The 23,502-nt window shown below is 52.8% G+C and overlaps 7 protein-coding genes across 7 annotated transcripts; 5 read left to right on the forward strand and 2 right to left on the reverse strand.

Moving 5' to 3' along the window:
- Positions 1-791: 791 nt before the first annotated feature.
- On the reverse strand, positions 792-2,263 carry J4E78_007926 (uncharacterized protein; the record flags this gene model as incomplete). Its single annotated transcript, XM_049368529.1, has 3 exons — positions 792-1,565; positions 1,627-1,816; positions 1,881-2,263. 3 exons carry the CDS (start codon positions 2,261-2,263, stop codon positions 792-794), a joined length of 1,347 nt encoding a protein of 448 aa, XP_049219494.1.
- A 4,487-nt stretch (positions 2,264-6,750) lies between these two features.
- J4E78_007927 (uncharacterized protein) lies at positions 6,751-13,366 on the forward strand (the record flags this gene model as incomplete). Its single annotated transcript, XM_049368530.1, has 3 exons — positions 6,751-9,971; positions 10,022-11,538; positions 11,586-13,366. 3 exons carry the CDS (start codon positions 6,751-6,753, stop codon positions 13,364-13,366), a joined length of 6,519 nt encoding a protein of 2,172 aa, XP_049219495.1.
- A 298-nt stretch (positions 13,367-13,664) lies between these two features.
- On the forward strand, positions 13,665-16,173 carry J4E78_007928 (uncharacterized protein; the record flags this gene model as incomplete). Its single annotated transcript, XM_049368531.1, has 2 exons — positions 13,665-14,960; positions 15,010-16,173. The coding sequence occupies 2 exons, from the start codon at positions 13,665-13,667 to the stop codon at positions 16,171-16,173; spliced, it is 2,460 nt and encodes an 819-aa protein (XP_049219496.1).
- A 340-nt stretch (positions 16,174-16,513) lies between these two features.
- Positions 16,514-18,316, forward strand: J4E78_007929 (uncharacterized protein; the record flags this gene model as incomplete). The annotated part of the gene is made up of 2 exons (XM_049368532.1): positions 16,514-16,574; positions 16,623-18,316. The coding sequence occupies 2 exons, from the start codon at positions 16,514-16,516 to the stop codon at positions 18,314-18,316; spliced, it is 1,755 nt and encodes a 584-aa protein (XP_049219497.1).
- Positions 18,317-18,850: 534 nt separating this feature from the next.
- Positions 18,851-20,081, forward strand: J4E78_007930 (uncharacterized protein; the record flags this gene model as incomplete). The annotated part of the gene is made up of 4 exons (XM_049368533.1): positions 18,851-19,012; positions 19,072-19,387; positions 19,477-19,704; positions 19,777-20,081. The coding sequence occupies 4 exons, from the start codon at positions 18,851-18,853 to the stop codon at positions 20,079-20,081; spliced, it is 1,011 nt and encodes a 336-aa protein (XP_049219498.1).
- A 262-nt stretch (positions 20,082-20,343) lies between these two features.
- J4E78_007931 (uncharacterized protein) lies at positions 20,344-20,892 on the forward strand (the record flags this gene model as incomplete). Its single annotated transcript, XM_049368534.1, has 1 exon — positions 20,344-20,892. The coding sequence occupies one exon, from the start codon at positions 20,344-20,346 to the stop codon at positions 20,890-20,892; it is 549 nt and encodes a 182-aa protein (XP_049219499.1).
- Positions 20,893-21,391: 499 nt separating this feature from the next.
- On the reverse strand, positions 21,392-23,043 carry J4E78_007932 (uncharacterized protein; the record flags this gene model as incomplete). The annotated part of the gene is made up of 2 exons (XM_049368535.1): positions 21,392-22,064; positions 22,112-23,043. The coding sequence occupies 2 exons, from the start codon at positions 23,041-23,043 to the stop codon at positions 21,392-21,394; spliced, it is 1,605 nt and encodes a 534-aa protein (XP_049219500.1).
- Between the last annotated feature and the right edge of the window lie 459 nt (positions 23,044-23,502).

Raw genomic sequence — 23,502 nt, forward strand, 5'->3', positions numbered from 1 at the left:
TCGGGTCATTCACTGCTAGTACTAGCTGTAGGTAAATGTGCATTTTTTCCCTTCGATGGAGTGGCTCTCGAAAGCTTCTCTACGAAGCCGGCTCCAGCACCCTTCAAGTCGGCGTTCATTTCATGCAACATAGGAAGCACGCCCGTAATACGAATGATATGAGCTAAATGCAATCAATCTGGACCTCGGGACTGCTTAGCGTAACGCTGTCTTGGAATTCGGTGAGCACTCCGTCGTTCGTCGGGATTACACTAGGCGTAAGGTTTCGCGAGGAGCCTCGCACCGCACTCCGAGTGTCTACTAAGAACTTCGCAAGGTTACTACTTTCGATAACGTGAAACGTGGAACGGATGTTGGATTGACCGGTCACATTTTTACTCCGAATGTATGCGTATGTACTTTCGCGTGAACACTAGGTGGTAGAACATGGGGGACGATATGTATTGTTCTATACAGTACTGCGCTTTTATATGATGCTAATACACTAACACATCGTGGTGTGGTAGACTAGAATCGGACAGTGTACGTTTGAAATTGTAGTTGTTTTGTATTCGGGTATCTCAATGCTACCTCTTGGTAGACAGTGTAGTGCAACATAGCTTGGAAACAAAGGAAACAGGAAGTCGCGCCAGTCCAACGCCTACGCTTTTCGTGCTGAACAAACGATAGTGTACAAGTAGTATCGAGTCAAGGTAGGGACAACGGGGTCGGTGTGTAGTGCAGTTGTTTCTGCGAGCAACGGGCGTGGTCACTTGGAGGAGGACCAGGCCAAGGGTGAAAGTATACCCGTCTCATGACAGCCTTCGACTGTATTCATCATTCCAGTCTTTCGACCGTGGCCTTCCTGCTTCGAACTCTTTGTCGTCAGTAGTCTCCACCTGCACACTTGTTTCGGTGACAATACTGATGCCGTGCCCTGTGGGCGTGTTTTTGATTATCGAATCTTGTGATCCTGCTCGTGTTGGACTATCGTCCTCGTGTAGCGTGTCTTCGAGTCGTGACCGCGTTGTGTAACTGCGCCCGCGGCGGTGGTCCACTATTCGTGACAGCCTGTTGCTGCCACCTACTATGGTGACGGTGCGGGCAGTGGATGTGAGGGGTTCTTTGTTGCTCATGGAATTTAGGCCGTAATGATTGTCGTCGCCTGGTCGTGCTGCGTTCGTGAGGGTCGCAGTGACAGTTCTGTTGTAGTGCCCTGTGCTCAAGTCTCCGGAGACTAGAACCCGCCGTGTCAAGGTGTACAAGAGCGCATCGATCCAGCCGCACGATGTGAGAAGCGAGCCAGCCACGACGTAGAAGAGTTCTGGCATTTGATGACCGGTCATCGCTACCATGCGACCCACCGCTATGGGCAATGTGAGGAGGACGTATACGAAAGGGTACATGACCATGAACTTGGTCGCGCGCGTGAGCTTGCTAGTATCGTTCGCGATGATGCTCCGGATGCGACCGCGGAGGTGGAAGAAGACATGGGCGTAGATGATGATTGTTCCGAACTCTACGATGAAGATCCACAAGTAGTGTAGCCAAAGCCTTTCTTCTTGGTAGTTGTGGGAAACCCAGCACTACTGATAGTCAGTCCAAATAGTTCCTGGGTACACGGAAGTCGGAGAGGGATAGGCTTACCCATCCTGCAGCACGAGCGAAGTATCGCTCCTGGTAGAGCGCCGGTCCAAGCACCGTGAGAAACAATGCAAAGGCCCAAATCGAGAGGATTGACACCACAAACCAAAAGTATGGCATTTTGTATCCCTTGACCACGCCCAACCAGGTGTGTATCGCGATTGCGAGGACGAAGAAACCGCTCGCGACATCTCTGAACACGGGTATACAGAGTCAGTGTCTATATCACAGACATATCGGATGGGGATAATGCTTACCCAATTTGCAGGAACCAGGCCTGCAGGAAACATGCGCCAGTGGGTGCCGCGATCTTGTTTAGTCGGAGCCAATGGAAGGATATCGAGAAGGCGATTGATTGTTGCAGATCTGCGATTAAGAGGTTGTAGATGAGGATAACGTATTGGTTGTATCCGACATATTGTCTGTAGTGTCTCCGCCACGATATCATTCGTTGAGTGATGAATCCGAGCAAGGCCGTAACTGATAATAAACTCATCATGGCGAATATGCCAAGGGGAATGAGCCCCGCCTTGTACACGGGCTTGAGCGGATCCATGCTGTCCAAGGTTGGGTCGTACGGCTTGTTGATAGAACGGCCTTCCAGGGCAGAGGTTATAATGGCCATGTCGTAGGGCGCCATGGTTGCAACAGATCGTCGTATGCGAGTTGAAGCGGCCCGATAAGATGATCGGACGTAGTTCTGTTCTCAGCTCATCAAGAGACCATGGCCGGCAAGCAACAAATCGTCGAATCGCGCCTGCAACGAAGCAATTTCGGTCTCGTGCTCTGTAAGATCCAGTGACCGCCCCAAGATTTGTCGAGCACCAATAAGCAGGCTACTGTGTGACAGGACGTTGTCGAACGGTCAGATAGGTTAAGTAGGTCAGGTGGGATGTGGCTTGGCTTTGTTGTATGCACAAAGGAGGAGTCAACACTAAAGGTATTCTCCGCGAGAAAGATCCACAGCCTAGGGCATGTGCGAAGGATATAGGAAATAATGTCAATAGATGCCAACAACTAGTCTGGGTGGAGCAGTGTGCCCTGATATGGACCGAACACATGAAAGGAAGGAGATCGTCCAACTGACTTCTTTACCGGGCCAAACGGAAATGCAGGTGCCCCAGACGCGGCATGTTGGACGGCGTGGACGGGTCCTAGACGATCGCTAAGCTTCTCAGCACGCTACAGTTGCAGGGTTGATGAGAGTAAGTTTGACATGGGCCATTGCGTCCAGGGAGCTTCCGTCCCCTGTCAATCAGCGAGTGTATTGCCAGCCGAGCGGACGCCCAATATTGGCTTCAGGTGCCCCTCTGATACAGGGAGACGACTCGAGAGACATGTCGTACTCGGGCCCGCCGGGCGACTCCACTGCTTGAGCGTAGACAGGCTGGGTGCTCCTTGTCAGAGACGAGTAAGCTTCGCTGTGCAGATACCAAAATGTTGTCGCGTGTGAGTTTCAAGCGGCAAAGGACGGAAAAGAACAACAACAATGCGCCGCCACCACGTGGAGCACGCCCCTGTTCTGCCTCCGAATGGTCTTCAGGGTCAGCGATGCCTGCGAAGAGGCCGAATGCGACAAAGATTTGCAGTGCCACAAAGCGGTGCCATCCGCGGTCTCGCCGCGCTGATGCGTATTCACATAGTTTTGCGCAATTTGTTGCGTGAACGCCATGGTTGGTCTTTGATGAGGCGTTTGCCTCTGCCAACTGCGCCGCAGCTTGTGCGGTCCGGATTCCTTTTCGACGAGTCGTCCAACCTCCGCTGAGTCGAATGTGACATTGGCGTCTGCTTTTGCCGTGCTCAGTTGCGGGGGAGGGTCTGGCTGGGCAATTAGGCGACTGTGGAGGATGCGATGCCAGGCACACTACCACTAACCGTTTGCGGTCTAGGCGGCTCTTAGCCAGGGGGTTGATTGTTGGAGAATTGTTCACCCCTTGGCATTCGTTGCGCGGCCCGAACTGGCATATCTCTTCGCGCTGCCGGTGGGTTCATTTGACACACCGTTATTCAAAATGCGTTCGCTGAGCCCACGAGTCGCGCGGATGCTGACTGCCGCCTCTAGATTACCACCGGGCAGCAACTACCGTGGTTCGTACCATCACGGACGACGGGAGACATGAGAACTGCTTGCGCCATCCCGAATACCAGGCTTGCAGGCCGAGGCGGTCGAAGCGCTGAGTTGCGTCCGCATGCATACTCGTCCGCAATCAAAACTTGCAGTTCTGACGCGCCAGAATGTACCGCCCTGTTGGTCAGAAAAGCAAGCGTGCTGTTACGTGGACCGTCTTGACGCGTTCCAGAAGTTTCCGGCGTTATGCTGCGCCACGGAACGATCATCTATTGTTGGAGGACGATAGACAGGTTCATACATGTCCTACTCGATCGCCACGTGCAATTGTTTTGCGGTAGTGAAACAGCGTTCCTGCAGGAAGCTCGTACGCATGAGAACCGCTACCCGGGTGCAGAGTAGCTCCGTCATCATCGTATGAGTGGCGTATGTAGTCTACAGCTGATGCATTCTACTTCCACTACCAAGGCGTCTAAATGTTGAGGACGGCAGGGCTCCATAGTTGGACGGGTTCTCGGGATGCTATGCAGCGCGTCTGGGTACTTACAACAGGGTCTGCAAAGGTACTAACAGTGTCAATTCATAGTACCCCAGACTTGGCTTCTCCGTACCAAGGAGACGCATGACGGTAGAGAGCGTACTTGGACACACGACCGAGTTCCACTCTCTACCCGCGCTCGATGCAGCCCTGGAGATGGCCCGTAGGACCGGTACCATTTAATATAAGCAGCGTCGAGACCACCTGGGCGAGGAGCCTTGAGGTAGACGGGACGTACCAGCAGGACTTGAGTTTACCCCGCAAGCCGAACAACGGCGGGGCCGTCTACCTCTTTGGACCTAGTACATCGTGGAACGATGAGCGATACCTGGAAATCTGCAACACATCCCGTCTGGCACACCAATCGCGCCGACATAAAGGCTATATCAATGGCAATTATAGTTTGTGAAGCGACTCCGCGCCCGTCGCCGAACAGGACCGCGGCTTCGATACGCGAACGGAAGAGCTGACTGCGTTGAACTGTCAGCAAATCTTGAAACCTTGGAACCTTGGAAGGGATGCGAAGAGCCTTCACACGACAATTTGAATCCTCCGTTTGATCATAGGTGTGGCCTGGTAGAGATTGGTGAGCCGAAGAAGTTCCAGCCTCCAACAGGTAGCACAACATTAGCCGGTCAGCCAATCTTTCCTTGAAGGATCTCTCGTATCTGCAAGCCACCTTGAAGACAGCAAGATACAACGGCCATGGCTCAAGATCTGGCATGGCGCCAAGTGGCCTGCTTATAGCCGTGATGCACCCAGATATGAGGACAGTGTAAGAAACCGTGTCGCTTAGGCGTCGTTTACTAATCGTTAACATTTACACATACTGCCGAGCAGCAGACCCGGTTGTCTGAATCCCCTAAATCTGAAAGTGTTAGACGGACGTCTGCTACCTGTCCGGACTCGTAGGAAACGAACACAAGAGGTGCGCAAGCCAAGTCGTTTTAGCGATGATCTATTTGTTCTCCGTTACCCCAGATCCGGTCAACCGTCTGTGATCGATGGCGCTACTACTCACTACTCGATACCCGATGGTCACAAGCACCGTTTAGCTACTTTCATGCAACGACGGAGTAGCGAGAAGCTAGGTTAGCTTAGAGGCCTCGGCCTCAAGACCAAGGACCAAGCCAAGGTCTCTTTAGGCACGATCCTACTACTACATAGCGCCGTGGCAGTCCGGAGCTGAGCGTGAGATACAGGTTCCTTCTTCGTATCAGCTGCATCATCCCTCCATCACCACCGACTCGCTTGCCTGGACCTTGGCTCTTTCTTCTCGCTGGGAGCATGCTCGTGTAGTGACTTCCCTTGCATACAACTCCCACGTAAGCCAGTGTAGAGCAAAGAAGACGCGGCCAAGGTTTCAACAAGAGTCTGCTCACCACTAGTTGTTACAACTACGCCCTGTTGCTACTAAAGCTTTGGCGCTGTTTCCAGATAGCGGAGTGCACAGGAGCTCGCTACGGAGGTACGTCTGAGTGAGAGTGTTCCAACGTTGCTAAGCACCAATTGAACAAACCATAGATGCCCCACCAACAAACGGCGAGAACCTATCCCCCACACTGTTACATTCTGCGCAACAGCTATATCAAACGTCGAGTGATATAGTTGGACTAAGGTTCAGTCAGGGAGACGTAGTTCAACGGCGCACAGTCTGCACTGCTGTGGCGTGATTCCGCTGGGGTGGAAATAAATATCCGTCTACGCGAAGTCGATCATGACCTCAATACGTATATCCCTATCTCATCCACGACCGACTGGTCGGATGTTCAATACAACACTACCGACAGACTGGAACTGTGCAAGCATCGGTGTGAAGATGTTGACATGTCACTATAGCCAATACATGCTGTTGGCAGTAGGTATCGAGACTTGTCTTCCAGTCTGTCGCAGTCTGTGCTCGTACAATCTCTGTCTAGAGCTCAAAGTGGGTTCCTGATCACCAATCCAACACTGAGGGTCATTCTGGCGACTTACCAATAGCGCATGCACGCCGCTGCCTGGAGGTCGTTGCTGGGAGTGTCATCGCCTAGATTCCTGCGACGGTCGCCCGACGTCAACATGCGCTGTGCGAAATGAGCCAATGTTCTGCTTGACGATTCGCATAATATTGGCTTTTGTCCATATGCGGGTGTGGTTCACGCCGCATCTTGCACGGGTTGCTCGGAAGCCAATGTCTGTCGAGTTAGCGATGGGTTTTTGCAACAAGATTGTACCTAGAAGATGAAGGTGGTGATGGAGAAACTTTGCGCACTGCGAGAGTTACACAAGCTCATGGATAGAATCACAAGGGGTCTTGCGGCTCAACGGTCGCGCCTTCTCAAGAATAGGGCTGAAGGGGCCCAACGCTAGCCAGATGCGGTAGCGTGTTTTCGAGTTGTTTGGCCGCGGTCTTTGGGTGACGTGCGCGACGACACTGAACGACACCATACCTACCAGCGCACCCGTCTTCTTAATAATGTATAATCTACGAGCCTTTTGAGATTTTGCGCCTGAGACCCATTCCGCCAAGCCATCCAAAATGGCAACCAAAAACGAGACGACGCGCACGCGCATCGACCGAATCAAGGCAGACTTACGGTCGACTACGACATGCACAAACACCACGGTGACGGCGCTCCAGGACTTACTGTCCGGTAAAGAGGAGGATGCACCGCAAAAGGAGAACGTCCGAGTAAAGGTGCAGGCTACGGCACGGCGGAGAGGCGCGACAGCAACGGCTACAGCGACGGCGGATATCACCAAGCAGAAGAACTCGACGCTTGCGCCAAAGGAGAAATACGTACTAGCGACTGAAGTTGCCAATACGACGCTCCAGACACTCGCCGATGCGCTGAAGAACCCGCTGCCCGCAGTCGCTGCTCGCCCCCCTACCAAATCGAAGCCAACGACCGCCGAAGATGCGCGCAAGCCGGCTAGACCGCGACTCGGTCATACCACGAGCTCTTCCGTATCCCAGAAGCCCCTTCGAGAGCGATCCGTCTCTCAGCTCAATAACTCGCCCCAAAAACGTGCCCCGCGTCGGTCGTCGTCGTATTCGTCCTTCCTCGCACCAGGCCCAGACCCTGGTCTTCTCGCAACAGCAGAGTGCGCAAGGACGGCATTTGCATACTTGGGTACAACAGAGGCACAGAGAGTGCTGGGCAAGGACTCACAAGAATTGCAGTACGAGAATGGCGTGCTCGTGCTTATTAGCAAGCTTGTCGCACTGGGCCTAGACAACATGGCAGTCAAAGAGCTCAGAGGACTGAAGAAGAAGCTGGATAAATATCTTGGCCAGGATCCGGCAAAAGAGGAGCCTAAGTCTGGCCTACCGCAGCCGGGGACTGCAGAGAAGGAGAGCATTGCGTTGCTTCTCGACTTTGCGACGATCGACCCGAAGAGCCCTGCTGTGCCATTGGTAGCGAACTTCCAGATATACACATTGCGCATTATTGCGAAGCTCAAGAGGCCCCGGACTATCGAAGCCACATGGGAATATCTGAAAATGACCAACTCCTCGTCACCTATAAATCTGCTCTGGCACACTGCAAAGACATCGAACAGCCAAGCGAAGGCGGCGAGACAGTTGGAGTCCCTAGCGCAGACAATTCTCTCCCTATGCCCGAGTATATCGAGCGCAGAAGACTCTAACAATCTACAACCATCTGCGGAGACCGTACTTCTTCTACAACATCTGGCCTTCAGCACCCGGAAAAAGTGGTGGGGCCTGGCCAAGCATCAAGGCAACGTTGATCGGGAACTCTTAGAACCGTTTACAAAATGCTTGGTTGCTTTCGCTCGCAGATCAAAACTCACACCCAGCAAGAAGTTTAAACTCGCGGAAACCTTGTACATCGACCTGGAAGGGCTCCCGACTGATTCCACTACACCGGCCGCTGCGAACAAGACTCTTTCCTCTCTCGCTCAAGCTGCGGGCTTGTCTGATCAGGCCCTCCGGTGGCTAGGGTCGTTAAAAGAGGCTTCGAGCCTTGATGCATCCGCAGCAAAGCAAACGACAAGAGCGATACGGGTCGCTATCATTAATCTTGAAGCGTTTGTGAAAGGCGAAAAGAAGTCGGACCTGGAGGAAACCATTGCCACTGCACTTGATGTTTTGCAAGGAGGCTTAGGTGGATCTGTGTCCGATCTGGAAACCTTATTTGCGGAAGTGAATTCTCTGCGACGCGCTGCCACACGATTAATCATTGCAAGTACGTCGAAAACCACAGAAAGTTCTGAAAGAAATTCGATCGAACATCATGCGGTACCAATTATTGCAGCAAGCGTGCATTTCTTTGCCAGATTTCTCGGTACTGCATCGTCGAGTGAATCAGATACGAAATCGCAAAACCGACACTCCGAAAGAATTTGCCTGGCCTGGAAATGTGCGAAGAGTACTGTTGACTCTCTAATGGCATGTTGCAAGCAGACGATAAAGACGCAAGACCAATGGCAAGAGCTTGATACCATTCTTCAGGAATGCTCACATATCGTACGCCGATTTGATGAAGAGATCGAGCGTGGTACTCTTCCGGCAGAGGAGAACACTTCTCTCGTTGGCGCGTACCTGATCAAACTGTCAAATGCATACTGGTCCCTATATTCACAACTGCGAAGAGCGCGGTGCAATTCCGAAGCCCTTGTTGTAGCCATGCAGCGCTCGATTGATCTTTTGCAATCCCGGTCGCCATCCGAGCGAGAAAGCGGGCTTCTTTCAATGAAATTAGAGCACCTGGGCGAAGCATTGCAGGATCTGAACCACATCGATCGTTCTCGCATCGCCTTCCAAGAGTGTATGCGAAATCACCTTACCGTCGAGGCGTTGCAGCAACTTTCGAAGGAGACATCTACAGCATCCCTGCACAAGGTTTTCAGCACTGATGGATCTTTCGACGCTCTCGTCCGGGTGTTGAAAACGCTCCATCACTCATTCATTCGATTTGGACCCCAAGAACCAGATGAGCTAGCCTTCTACGATCAGGAAGATTTGGAACCTGGAACGAGAGGAGCCATCTTGGAGTTACAGCTTGGTCTCTATCTGCGAACGTTGTCCAAGAATCGACAGTGGGACTCCAACCTCAACAAATCGATATGTATCCTTGTCGAACGACTGCAACAGCTTTACATACCAGGAACCTTTCCGATCCGACATCTGAGGCTCTCTGTCACACTTCTTCAACTTTCCCAACAGGACCCGCAGATCTTGCCCCAGCACCTGACTACACTTGATGCCACAGACGACGACAGCGTGCGGACAGCAAGTAGTGAAGACGTAGGACTCAAGCACTATGAAGCCCATCTAAAAGCGCATCGTGATCTCAAGACCTTGATGCAGCAGGCTTCTCCTCCCACAGAAACCTTCAAGCAGTGCTTTGCGGCGTGGGAGTCTCTCGTCAGCTCTACGTCCTCATGGGAAGCACTCACAGATCGGGTCGACAATACGGAGACCTGGTTGCAAGACCTCCAAGCATGTCTTGAATTCCTCAACGCGAAAGGAGAGGAGTACGCTGCTCTACCACTCCTGCATTTTTTGGTCAAGGTTTTAGAGCTACGGAACGACTCTGATGCATCCGAGCTAATCACCACGCTGTGTGCCCTCGGTCTGCAGTTTCTCCACCTTGGTTACACCGGCAAGGCGGGTTTATCCTTGGCCAAGGCTGAGGCGTTGATCGAACGCCATGGTCCCTCTGTAGAGATCAGATTGCAATGGCATATGGCGTATGCCGAGTACCTTGTGGGTATCGGAAATACCACCAAATGGTATGTGGAGCAGTGTCTTATCTTGACGGAACTATACTAACACTGGACAGTCTGACTACTATGACGAACGCACAATCTCTTGCGCTCAACGATCGACAATTCATGGATCTCGCAAAGTCAACGACAACCCTCTCCGGTAGATTACGGTTCAACAAGATCGTGGCGGCTGCGTCCTATGTTCAGTCGCTTCTTGCCTCAGCTACTGGCTCATACAAGGCAGCGGCTCAGCATGCAAGGCAGTGCGTCACAGTCAATCGTCGCATTTGGGCAGCCCTCGAATCACGGGCCAATGCGAAGAAAATGACAACCGTGGACAGCAAGGAACCTATTGCGCCTCTTGTCATGTCTGTAACGCATGATGCTCTCAACGGGCCTGACTTCTGGTCCTTGGTTCCCGCGTTATACCGAGCCCTGATGCAACAGTCCCAGATCTTCGCCCATCAAGGTCTGTTACACGAAGCTATCCATGTCGCTGAACAGGCTGAAAAGGTCGCTTTGGCTACAGGATCCGCAACTCTCATCACGGACAACGCTAGTTGGCGCGCTGACTGTTGGGCCCAGAGCGGTAGACCCGACAAGGCTGAGACAATTCTCAATGCTCTGAGCCCCGATACATCCCGCAAATGCTTGTCTACTGCAGGTTACCATTCAGCTGTAGCCAGGATGCATCACTGGAACGGTCAATACGAGCAAGAAATCCAGTCTTATGACCTCATGGAGAAGCTTCTCCAGGAGCTGAGCTCACCCTCGTACATCAAGACGTTGGAGACTTCGTCACCCTCGGTCGATGCGCTTGCTGATCAGGTCTCTTCTATGACTCTAGAGACTACAGAGAGTGTCACGGCGAAGCCAGCCACCAGAGGCCGTAAACCCGCTGCCAAAGCTGCACCAAAATCGGCTGCGAGAACAACCGCCGGTGCTCGGACCAAGGCCACAGGGGCAACTGCAAAGGCCGTCACAACGACTAAGCGTCAGATAGGGAAGGCCGTAGTAGCCGAAGCTTTCAGTATCGCCGAACAGTGTTCTGCGTTGTGCGCTTTTCAGGCGAGCATGAGAGACCGAGCTGTCCTTGCTAGCCTTCTTCACGATGATCTCGATAAAGCCCTCAGCATTCTTGATGAGGCAGAGCAGCTTCAGGCCGGGCTGAGCCAAGAGGTGTCGCACATGTGGGCTATCTTCAAAGCAAAGCTTGCACAAAGTGCGAAGCAGATTGCTGAAGACTTCACAGTGAACACTCTGCCAGAATCGACCATCGCTTTTCCTGCGTTTGGTCTCAAGGAACGAAGACTCTCGGACGCAGCCACCACCAAGAAGGCAACTGTGGGATCTTTAGCAACTACTAAGACTGGTCGAGCGAAGAAGCAAGCCAAGGTGGACTTTATGGATACGCTTCGCGAAGCACGTGCACGACTCGTTGAAGCACACAGCCTGTGTGCTACCAATGGATCTAATCACCTGTTCCGCCAAACCTCCATGGCGCTAGGCCATGTCACCGTTTTGATGTCCGCCGTTTCTGGGACCGAGCTACCGGGCTCCCTCCACCCATTATACGCAGCCTACATGAGTGGTATGTGAGACACGGCACATGGCAAACATTATACTGACAACACTCAGAGCTCCCTAAAGTCAACGCCTTGCGCCTCGTGCAAGAATCAACAGAGGCAGAGAAGCAACAACTGTCGCGCGATGACTGCCTGCGATGGCCAGCCGCTGATTCATCGCATTTCGCCTTCAGCTCAGTGTCTAGCTTTCAGAAGGAGTATGTTGATATCATTCCGGAAACTTGGTCTGCTGTATCTCTGGCACTTAGTGAGGCCCGCGATGAGCTATTCATCACCCGGTTTGAGCGTGGCTTGTCTCCTTTCGTATTGCGCCTACCGTTGGCTCGCCACGCTTCGCGCGAGATGGACGAGGAAGAGTTCTCGTTTGAGGACGGCAAGAGGGATTTCGATGAGATCATTGAGCTCAGTGATTTCAGTACGCGATCTGCCAAGGACATGGCCTCGAGGGAAGCAAGACACCAGTGGTGGGCCGAACGCGAAGCTCTGGACACCCGACTTCGTGAGCTTCTTATCAACATGGAAAATATCTGGCTGGGTGGCTTCAAGGGCATCTTCTCTCAGCATGAGCGTCAGCCAGCTCTCCTAGCTAAATTCCGAAAGGCTTTGGAAGACATACTCAACGAGCACCTGCCTTCCCGTAAGAAGAAGAGCACTCAAAAGCGGCCAGTCTTGGATACACGGGTACTGGAGTTGTTCATTGGGCTGGGCGACGCTACCAATGAGGATCTTGACTTGGACGAAGCGCTCATGGATCTCATATACTTCGTTGTGGACATCCTCCAGTTCAACGGCGAGCGCAATGCCTATGACGAGCTCGATTTCGATGCCATGGTCGTGGAGACGTATGAAGCACTACGCGCCTATCACAGCGCGTCCCACAAGCTTGACGCTGGTTCTCGTCACACGATACTCATCTTAGACAACAACTTGCATGCGTTCCCCTGGGAGTCGCTGCCTTGCCTGGAGCCGCTTTCAATCTCGCGACTACCTTCCCTTGCTGCCCTTCGCGAAAGAATACTTTCCGCACGGTCCTCCACAACTCAGCAGGACGCTGCTCCGGGACATTACATAGCCACAAGTACGGGAGGTACAAGCATGCTGAATCCATCCGGAGACTTGTCCCATACTTCGAAAACCATCAAACCGCATCTAGACGAGCTTGCAGGCCCCTGGAACCATATCGCCAACCGCGCACCGTCCGAGAAGGAATTCGAAGATGCACTGCGTGAGAAGGATTTGGTATTGTATTTCGGTCACGGCAGCGGTGCACAGTACGTCAAGTCAAAATCAGTGCGACGTCTCTATCCCGGCGAGCAAGATGAAGGGGACAGAAAACCTGGCTGTGCGACCACTCTTCTCTTCGGTTGTTCGTCTGTACATCTCACTGAAAACGGCATTTTCGAGCCTTCGGGTATGCTTGCGGCATATCTTACTGCGGGCGCACCAGCAGTACTTGGCATGCTGTGGGATGTCACTGACAAGGATTGCGATCGTTTTGCCGTCAAAGCGGGCGAACTATGGGGACTATGGCCTGAGGCACAGGAAGATACGCCACCATCCAAAACGCCCGCGAAAACGCCCGCGAAGAAGGCGAAGGGCAAGGGTCGAGTTGCGCAATTGGCCGAGGAAGTAGAGATTGCAAGAAGCGTAGACAGTGCAAAGAAGGGAAAGAAGTCTGCCAAATTGGTGGATGATCGTTCGAACACGGGTCGGGTGCCGCAGAAAGGCGTTGGCTTAGACGAGGCAGTGCGAGATGCGAGAAAGGCCTGCTACCTGAAGTACCTGAACGGGGCTGCTGCAGTTGTATACGGGATTCCAGTGTATCTAGACTAGCGCAGTGAGGTCGGGCAAGACCACGGCATAAATAATGAGCGCATGAGGGGATAGTTCTAATAAGCACGAAAGAAGATCCTTCCAGTTGGGTCGCGCTCAGTAAACCTTATTGTGACGCGCGTTAACTTTGGTACGGAAGCAACTCCGATGGCCTGGTCGGCGGCATGAGGGCCACGGTCTGCTGTCAGCGGGCGCGACGACGTGATCATACGATCTTCGCATCTCGGAACTCCACAATCTCGAGCGCGTCAATACGCCCGCTACACTTTCCGATCTTGCTCACGACGAAGTCGACGCCATGGCCGAACGCCCGGCCAAATCAGGGTCATCACGAAAGCGAGCCCTCGTGAGCTGCGACCGCTGCAAAATCCGACGGGCACGGTGCATACGCGAAAATGCCGAGGTGCCATGTGCGGACTGCAAGGCAAATGGCGTGGTGTGTGAATCGAAGCTTCCACGTAAACAGAGGGTCTATGGCAGTGTGGAGACCCTCAGCTTACGCTACAGAGCCCTTGAGTCGCTAGTCAAAGGCCTCTTTCCGGATGAGAATGTTCAGGACACAGAGACCCTGTTCAAGATCGCCACGACCAGGAACATTGCTATGCCCGCGAGCGACGACTTTACTCCCGCAGACATCTTCAGCAGTAGCAGTAGCGATAGACAGACTTCTTCGCTGGAACAGCAACAACAACAGCAACACTCATTGCAGCCATCGCCAGTTGTCCCATCTGCATACTTGGGCTCGCAGACTACCACGTATCCCCTGCACTCTGCTCGGCGCACTACTGCCTTGTCCACAAGCAAAGAACGCCTTCGTCAGCCTATAACGCAACAAGTATCTTCCCAGACTGACGAGATCATTCGTACGAATCGTGGTGCCTCACATTATTTCGGGCCGTCGAGTAGTTTCCGACTTGCATCGACTATCCGCACCCTCGCGTCCCGATGGAAGGCCGTATCAGGCGCCGACTTTCCTGGCCTCCGATCATTCACCTCAAACCCCTCGAGCCGATCGGGCTCAGCTCTCAAACGCAGCAGCACGAACCCGTCTGAAGATGAATTCGCTCCACCATCCTACAGTCAGCGTCCAGGTTCTAGCCATGGCAGCCGCAAGAGATCTAGGACAGAGTGGGAGGCATCAAACGATCCGTCGCAACATCATGATCACTCATCACGTCTAGATACTATTGGTGATCTGATACCCGCAAAGCATATCACCGACGCTCTAGTAGCAGTCTACTTCGATCACATACATGTGTACTTTCCCCTTTTCAATAGAACCACGTTTCAGATCCGGCTGGAGGCTACGTACTCACGGAAGACGCAGTTGTTCGAAGAGTGCAAGGATATGGGGTGGCTAGTTTCGTTGGCCTTGGTGTTGTCGTTTGGCTGCCAGAAATCAAAAGCAAATGATGTCGACCAAATGAATGTACTTCGCCACAAGTTTCTCGCCTTCGCCAAAACCTACTTTCGGACGCTTCTGACATCGACTCGTCTGGACAATGTCCAAGCGCTCGTTCTTCTCAACATGCATCACCATAATATCGGGCAGAAGAGCAGCTCGTGGTTACTGATAGGTCTTGCTGCACGTATGGTACGTTATTTGCTTTACAGGACACCCATGCTCTGCTAACACATATCAGGCCATTACCATGGGAATGCATCGAGACAGCACGAACGTCCAATTCGAACCCATCGAATGCAATACGCGCCGACAAGTCTGGTGGTCGCTCTACATATTCGAAAAGACACTGTGCGGCATATTGGGCCGCCCAACAGTGATTGACGACCGAGAGATGTCGATGAAAGTCCCAGACGCACCAATGCTAGAGCAAACGCGCATCAACGCAGCGTTCATGAATCTCTGTTCCGACCTAGTGTCCACATCGTACCGCATTCGACAACGTGCCTATTTCGACAAAACTTCTGCCGAGGAACGGTCCCCGACCATCGCTGTCGCCATGGCCCTACTTCGGGAGTGCGACAACTTCTTCGCAAAAATACCTCAGCACATGTCAATAGAAGACATGCCAGGGCACCCGGATCTGAAAGCAATGACATTATTGCTACACGTCTACTATTACTACACGCGTTGTGTCATCTCCCGAGACTTTCTCATACAAAAGGTAGAGAGCAACGTCTGCTTCCTGGAGAACAAGGCGCCCCCAATTTCAGAAGACTGGTCTACAACCCTAATCCTGGCGGAGGACTGTGTTGAATCAGTACACAAAAGCCTCCAATGCATCACCATCGGCATCGAGCTGGGTATATTCGAGATCATCGGTTACTCCTGGCTTGACTTCTTCTTCGTATTCCACGCCGTTCTGATCGTATGCGCAGATTTTCTTGCACGACCCAAGGGCCAAACCGATTCACCGAGAGACGTCGAACGTAAAGCGACAGTGCGCACTGTGCTCGACCAGGTCCGCGGGATGCAGAAGCTCGCACCTACGTACAAGACTCTTGGCCGGATTGCGCTGCAATTCGCCACAATAACGGGTGTTACTCAGGACAACGATTCGCCAACAGTACCGGATGTGCCACAGGAGGGGCCTCTGGACTTGACGGTAGACATGGCGGCCGAGGAAAGAACGGATAATGCCGACATACTCGATATAGGGAATGATTGGTATACAGACGCGACGGCTGATTTGGGATTAGACTTCTTCGACCTAAGTCAGGCGACACATCCAGGGTCATTCCCCATCATGGATCCTCCGTCGCGGTCTGAAAACACGGGCGATCAGACAGGCGACGTGGTGGACGATTGGACAGACAGGGCGCTAAAGGGGATGCACACGCTATAGACACGAGGTCACGCGTTGGAAGGCAGGGAAATTGCACCAAGATACCTATATTGCCGTCATGAATTAATTCGCAAATTTGGATGACATCATCATCTAGCGTGGTGTTGAAGTTTGGTGAGTGCTTGGCGATGCACGATCGACCGATAGCCGCAGCCAGTCAAGATCGGACCATGCCGCTTTGAGATTTCATGACGCATTTGTTCGAGGTTGATGTCGTGACAGCTGCAGACAAATACAGGCCCGCAGTAGCTTGCGGTCCTGCAGCGCGTCGCATAAGTGCTGAGCTTTTACCTCGATGCCACATTCAACCGACAGAACGCCTATTCTGCCCACCACGAATATGGCAGGCGGTAACAAGGATGGAAAGAAGAAGGTGCTGGTTGTGGGAGCTGGAGCCGCCGGTATGTTGAACGCGTGTATTAACATGCATCGTTGTTGATTTGAGGCAGGAATGTCGTGTGCTCACCATCTTTCCGAACACCCTGACAAATTCGATGTTACCCTCATCGACGCAGTAGATTACTGTGGTGGCCAGGCTTTTTCCATTGGAGTCGACAAAGAGCGCCATGGTGCCGAATGGCTGAACCAGGGTGTTCAAGGTGGAAGCTACATCTTCCACCACACCATGACGATGTTCGCGAGACAAGGCCACCACGCAGATCCAGTCAATCTCCAAGTTTCCTTCGGCAAAGACGACATCTTCTGGACCAACGTCTTTCCCACAGAGCTTCTTGCGCGCCATCAGAAGGAAATTCGCAGGTTCCATACCATGATCAAGATTGTCCGTTGGTTCGAGATCTTTTTCGCATTGATCCCGATCAAGATTCTATTCAAAATGTTCTGGTTTTCCGAAGAGTTCACCAACACTGTCGCCATGCCCATGATTGCACTTTTTCTGGGAACTGGAAACGAGACGCCAAACGTACCCAGCATCATCCTAGAACGACTCTGCACTAGTCCAACGTACGGCATGTGGTATCCGGTAGACAAACGAAGCATTGCTAGCAATTTGCCGCCTATGGTTGTTTTCCCCAAGTTCAGCGAGTTCTACGAGCGCTGGAGGCAGGATCTGCTCAAGAGAGGTGTCAATGTCAGGCTGTCGACGGAAATAACTCGGGTTGTGAAGCGAGACAAAACTGGTGTTACCGTTAGGTTGATCAAGCGTACGCCCATGCCTGATTCGCACAACCCCAACAGTGTCCACGTACCCTACGACGACGAGCATAACGCCGACGCCGACGCGCAAGAAAAGGAAGAGCGCTATGACGAAATTATTCTCTGCGTACTTGCCGACACGGCAAAGCGTATCCTAGAACCCACCGCCTCCTTCCGCGAGAAGAAAGTCCTCGGCTCCGCGAAATTCTCCGACGACATCACCGTCACCCACTGGGACAGCGACTACATGCATAAGCACTACGAAAACTTCTATGACCCAGAAAAGTCCGCCAAAGAGCTCTCCGGCGCCGACCAAACAGCTCGCAACCAATACGCCGAGAAGAACTTCAAGCCCATGTACTACATCAAGATGTACCCGCAAGACCGATCAAAACTAGAAATGTGCTTCGACTGCACAAACTACCAAAGTCAATTCCCGCCGGACGTCCCCTTTGACAAGCACATTTTCCAGACTATCTACCTCAACAAGGCGCGCGACGGCCATCTATGGAGTATTGACGAGATCAACAAAGACAAGATCATCCGCAAGGACTGGTGGCACCAGCTCTGCCACTCCTGGACCCATTACGTCTTCGTAGTACCATGGATGTGGCTACTCCAAGGACGAAAACACACTCGCTTCGCAGCAGCATGGACGCTCATCAACGCCCACGAAGTCGCTGTCATGAGCGGTATTGCTGCTGCTGTTGATCTCGGTGCGCAGTACCCTGCTGATCTCGAGCGCGACAAGTTTGCTTTCTTGAGCTTTAGGTTGTATTACCTGCTGGCGTATGGAAAGTGGTATAGCCGCAAGGCGACGAAGACGACGAAGGAGGGGCCTGGGAAGGACTGGGCGAGTGGGCTTTATGGGAGTGTTTATAGGGGACCTGGCGTCAGTGAGATTGATCGGCTACAGTGGAGGGAGGAGAATGATATCAAGAGTGAGCCGGTTACTTATCAGTATCCTACTAATGCTGGGACCCGGTAAGCTTTCGAACAAGCTTTGTAATGGGAGGGGTGGAGAGTGAAGAGTGGGCCATGACTGGTGTCCTGATGGCTGGTGTAGTTTTACCAATACCACATTTGATATCCACAAGTGAACAACTACCACATGCCTAGCTCCTCTTCATCTCAACCTTTTTTTCAGCATGTTCGCTAAAATCTACCTGAGACCTCAATGCGCGGTTGATCACCCAACACAAATTTGTCCCAAAACGTCAAGTAAGCCCTACAGCCACTATAGTTATACAAGCTTGCATCAAACGTTGAACCTATCGTTTAAAAAGGACGCAGTGCCGATCAATATCGTATAGGCTTACATCCAGTCCCGAGTTGTAACCCGCGTTAACTCCGTCAAACTCCGCCAAGACCCTGCATACCATGACCACTTATCTCCACAGCTCCACATGGAAGATGTGTAATGATGTCGTTGCCAGAAGTATAAGTAACCCAAACATCCAAACTATCCATGTACCCAGAATCGACATCGCCACAACCGGAATACTTGACCATCTTACCAACCATGTCATCCAAAACCCCCCTCGACATCGTCTTCGGCTGCATGACCTTCGGCCGCGAAGGCGAAGAACAAGTCCGCACCTCGGATCTAAACGACTGCGCAGCTATCCTCGATACCTTCCAATCCTACGGTCACAATGAAGTAGACACGAGTCGTTTCTATGGCGTACGCACACCCATTCCCTCTCCTCTCCTCTCCTCTCCCCGTCGAACTAACAAAGCCAGGACGGCACATCGGAAGAATACCTCGGCAAACTTTCATGGCAGAAGCGCGGTCTAGTGATGGATACGAAGTTCTTCCCCAACGTCCATGGGCTTTTCAGTCGTACACCCACTCACTCTAGGAAGGAGGATATGGGCAAGAGTTTGGAGCAGAGTCTTACTGCGCTTGGAGCCGAAGGCGTGGATTTGTGGTATTTGCATGCGCCGGATCGGAGTGTGCCGCTTGAGGAGACGGCGAGGGCGGTGCATGAGCTGTTTGAGGAAGGAGGAGGGAAGAAGTTTAAGAGGTGGGGTGTTAGTAATTTCATGGCTTGGGAGGGTATGTTCAGTCCTGTTCATCAGACCCCTTCAACTCTCGCCCCTTTTTTTCATTTTGAATACCATGCTGACCGCTCACCACAGTCGCAGCAATCTGCGAGATCTGCAAAGCAAACGGATACCAGTTACCGAGTGTATACCAAGGCGTATACAACGCACTCCACCGCAGCATCGAGCACGAACTGCTCCCTTGCCTGCGCAAATACAACATGTCGTTCTACGCGTTCAATCCGTTGGCAGGCGGGTGGTTGACCTCGCGGTATAAGCGCGAGACACAGAACGAAGCTCTCGAGGCTGGGAGTCGGTTTGATGCAAACCGTAAGTTGACACCTTGCCTTCTTTCTCGGAGAGAGTCAAGTGGACTTCGAAGCTAATGTGTATGATTTCTAGGTATGCAAGGCAAAATGTACCGCGCGCGCTACTGGAACGACGAGTTCTTCACTGCGATCGAGAGCCTGCGGTCTGAATTACCTGAAGAGCAGACGGAGAGTGAGACGGCGCTTCGGTGGATGATGCACCATAGTCAGCTGAAGAAAGAGTTTGGAGACAAGGTTATCATTGGGGCGAGTAGTAAGGGGCAGTTGGAGATGAATCTCAAGGACTTTGAGAAGGGGCCGTTGGATGAGGGGGTTGTGAAGGCGCTGGATCAGGGGTGGACGGTAACGAGGGGGGTGACTTGGAAGTACTTTCACTAGATTGGGGGTCGGGATCGAGGTTGAGGAGGTGAAATACGGTGGAATATGGGGGACAGCTCGGTGAGTCAGCGTTTCGCAGGCGGGAAGGTGTGCTGTGAAAGGAGTGTCAGCCTCTTTCGGGTGGATTGTAGATGGTGAACAGCATCTGGTGCTCCTCGAGCAGATAAAAGAATAGAGAAACACTTCCTTTACTAGATAGTTGTCGCTCCACACAACCCCAATAACATCCACCCACTCAAAGCAAGACAGCAGCACACCAAACATGCCATCACCATCCCGCCTCCAAACCTCCATCGAGGATGCCACCACCAACACCATCAACGCCACTATTGCTAAGAAACAGACACGAGAAGCCGAAGCCGAAGCCCAAACCGCGGCACGTGCCCAAGCCCAAGCTGCGCGGAACGCTCAAGCACAAGCTGCAATAGCCGCTCAAGCCTACGCTCATGCTCAAGCACAAGCACAACTCGCAGACCAAGCCGCAGAGCAGGCGCTAGCCGCAACACAAGCCGCTATAGCAGCAGCTCAGCACGCACGGGAAATCCGCGAAGAATTCCAATACACTATGCGAACCATGCGGCGCCACGCACTCGGAATGACCAGTGATGTAGAGAGAGAGGTACGGGGACGAGAAGAGACCTGGAATACGTTCCAAGCTCTAGTTCGGCGACTTGAAGACCAGCGTGGACATCGCGGTGAGACAAGGGGTGAAGAGCAAGAGCCTGGTCCTTCGCCTCCACCCGCTGCGGAAGAGTACCACCATTGCGACTTTGACCATTGCAATGGTCTTTGTACGTATCTTAGAGACTGAAGGCGCGTGTGGGGACCGAGCTTTTGAGTACGGACACTATTGCTGGCGAGACAAATAGAATACCTAGGCCGTCAAGAACGAGATATTCTGGTTTAATGGGACAAGATACAATAATCCTGTATAGATAGCCAAATGGATGCTGTGTTGTTAGTATATGTTTGGTACAAAGAAGGACGGTAGTAGCGTATATAAAGATGTTGTGAAATAACAGACTGAAATATTGATAGAAGCTTGAGCATTAAGTATAGCTATAACGAAGAGTGACAAGACTTAGCGAAGGAAAGGGGGTATATCAACCAACCAACCAGTCTAGGCAATGCAACAAATCAAACGCGCGCGCAGATGCAGCCCTCAAACGCAAGTACGGAAAGCAAGCTACTTGGAGCAAATCAAACGCCTAGATCGTCTCATTCTGGAATCGTGTAGACAGTACGTAAAACAGGAGTTGCGCGGTTACATGGTCGTCGTGAATCTGTAAATGAAAAGGCTTGTTAGCAAGCTACTTCCTCTCTCTTGTATCTCCGTCCACTGGCTTGACGCTTGTGCTGCCTTCGAGAGGAGGGATGTAACCTAATTGCTTCTCGTTGCCCCCTTCCATTGGCGTGAAGGGCGTGAAACCGCCTTCAGGCGACGCCTGCCACTTTGCCATGTCCTTCTTCAGTTGTTCCAGCTCCTTCTGGAAGCGGTTGCCGAAGACGTCGATGTAAAAGGTTGCGCCGTTGTAGACACTCCAGATGAAGACAACGGTGAGGAACAAGCCACTCGGCCAGCGGTACCAAAACCAGACGGGGCAGGGTAGCATGGTGACGACAGCATAGCTGTATTGGATGAACATGAAGGCAGGCTCTTGCATGAAGTCGGGCAGCGAGAGGACTATCTTGCCGATCCAGGTTTTGGCGTACGACTTGCGCAACCATGTGAAGCTAGTAGGTCGGCCTGCGGCAATCTTATCGCGGCGACGTACTGTGATGAGCAGGTGGTAGGCGACCTGCCAGACAGCATATGGACAAGTGGCCCAGACCATCATTTGCAGTAGGTTATAGTGGTGAGGCGAGGTTGGATCCGAATGGCGGATATCGTAGATGGCGGGATATTTCTCTTGCTGGTATTCTGGGGGCAGCAGGTGAACAAGGCAGTGTAGAGTGACGCAGGGCATGATGTGGATGAAGAGACTAGGCAGATTAGTAGGCGGTTACTGTTAGAGGAATGCGCTCCTTACCTGACGACCTTGTCCATGCTGTGGAAGACTAGCGAGTTACGCCACATGACAATTGCGACGGCATTGTTTCCCATGCAGAGGCAGTATGTCGCGATGAACAGGCGCTTAGACTGCGGGAAGACCCACACACTCAGAACCAGTAGTATGTTGACGAAGTAGCACAGATCGGCCAGGAAGTAGTGGTAGCCCTTCTTGTGGTAGGTCATGAAGCGGATGGGCATGAAGTAGAGCAACTGAGCCGTGTACCAGTGTGGGAACAGGTCAGGGTGGCAGCCCACGAGGTATCCAGAGACGAAGATGTTCATGACGGCGGCGATGAAGGAGGCCTTTTCGCGCGCAGTGACGGTGAGCGACTCGTTCCAGCGGCGGTTCAGGCGGTCGACCGAATGGCGCATGCGTCTCTTGTACTTCTCAAGCTGCTCCGCTTCCGACGGCACTCTGCGCCGCCATTCTTCCACAACGCGGTCTTTTGTGATGCCCCGGTTCTTGGCCTGGTTCTTGATCTTCTCTGTCTGGGAGGCGATGGAGCTCTGGATCTTCTCGATACGCTGCGACAGGGCGAGGTTCTCGACAAAGTCGAACATGGTGAGCTTCTCGACGGGCGGGAAGAAGGCGGCATCTTCGACGTCGGAGTCATCGTGGTAGGAGCTGTTGGAGAAAGAGGCAGAGCGTGAGAGGCCAGGCGTAGAGAGTGGTTGGTTTGCGGAGGCTACAGGCTCATCCAGCAGCGTAGAGTCGCCTGGAGTCGGACGGGCCGAAAGCTCAGAGACTCCCAGCTGCGGTTCCGACCTGGATTTGGGGATGCCGCCTATATCTGCATCTTCGGGGGTCGCCATGGTGGGCACTTCCTCTTGGACGATTTCGAGGCTAGAGGGGGTTCGGCGGTGGAGGGGTCTCTTGAAGGGACGCGGGGGTGAACCTGCAGCCGTCATGCCTGTTAGCTGCTGTATATCGCTGGGAGTGCCCCCGGTCCATGGTCAGAGCAGAGGCGGTATATCAAGAAGAGAGCGTACAGTGGGAAGGGGCGGCTTAGATCAGATCTAGTCAGACCCTATGCTCTCATGACAAGGCGAGTGATGTGCGGGGGTCGAGAATCGTGCTCCTCTCAGAACTCGGGGGCTTCTGGGGGAGAGGTCGTGGGTGAATGCAAGCTGGTGATTGGCAAGCTTCACAACGTCATCGCAGGCACCGGGGCATGCGAGGTCGAAGAGGTCACGAGGCGAGGCGAGGTGGATAGAGGACTCAGAGAGACGGCGCAGGTTCCCCGAGAATGCAGCGAATATAGGAAAATGTAGGTGGACAAGCAGGGCCGGTGTCGAGCTCCCCTGCGTGCGGCCACGCTTTCGTCACTGCGGGCCACCATGCACGTCGAGCCCACTAGCGCGCTTTGG

Source organism: Alternaria triticimaculans (assembly GCF_023758025.1).
Source record: "Alternaria triticimaculans strain BMP 0046 chromosome Unknown scaffold_13, whole genome shotgun sequence".
NCBI lineage: Eukaryota > Fungi > Ascomycota > Dothideomycetes > Pleosporales > Pleosporaceae > Alternaria > Alternaria triticimaculans.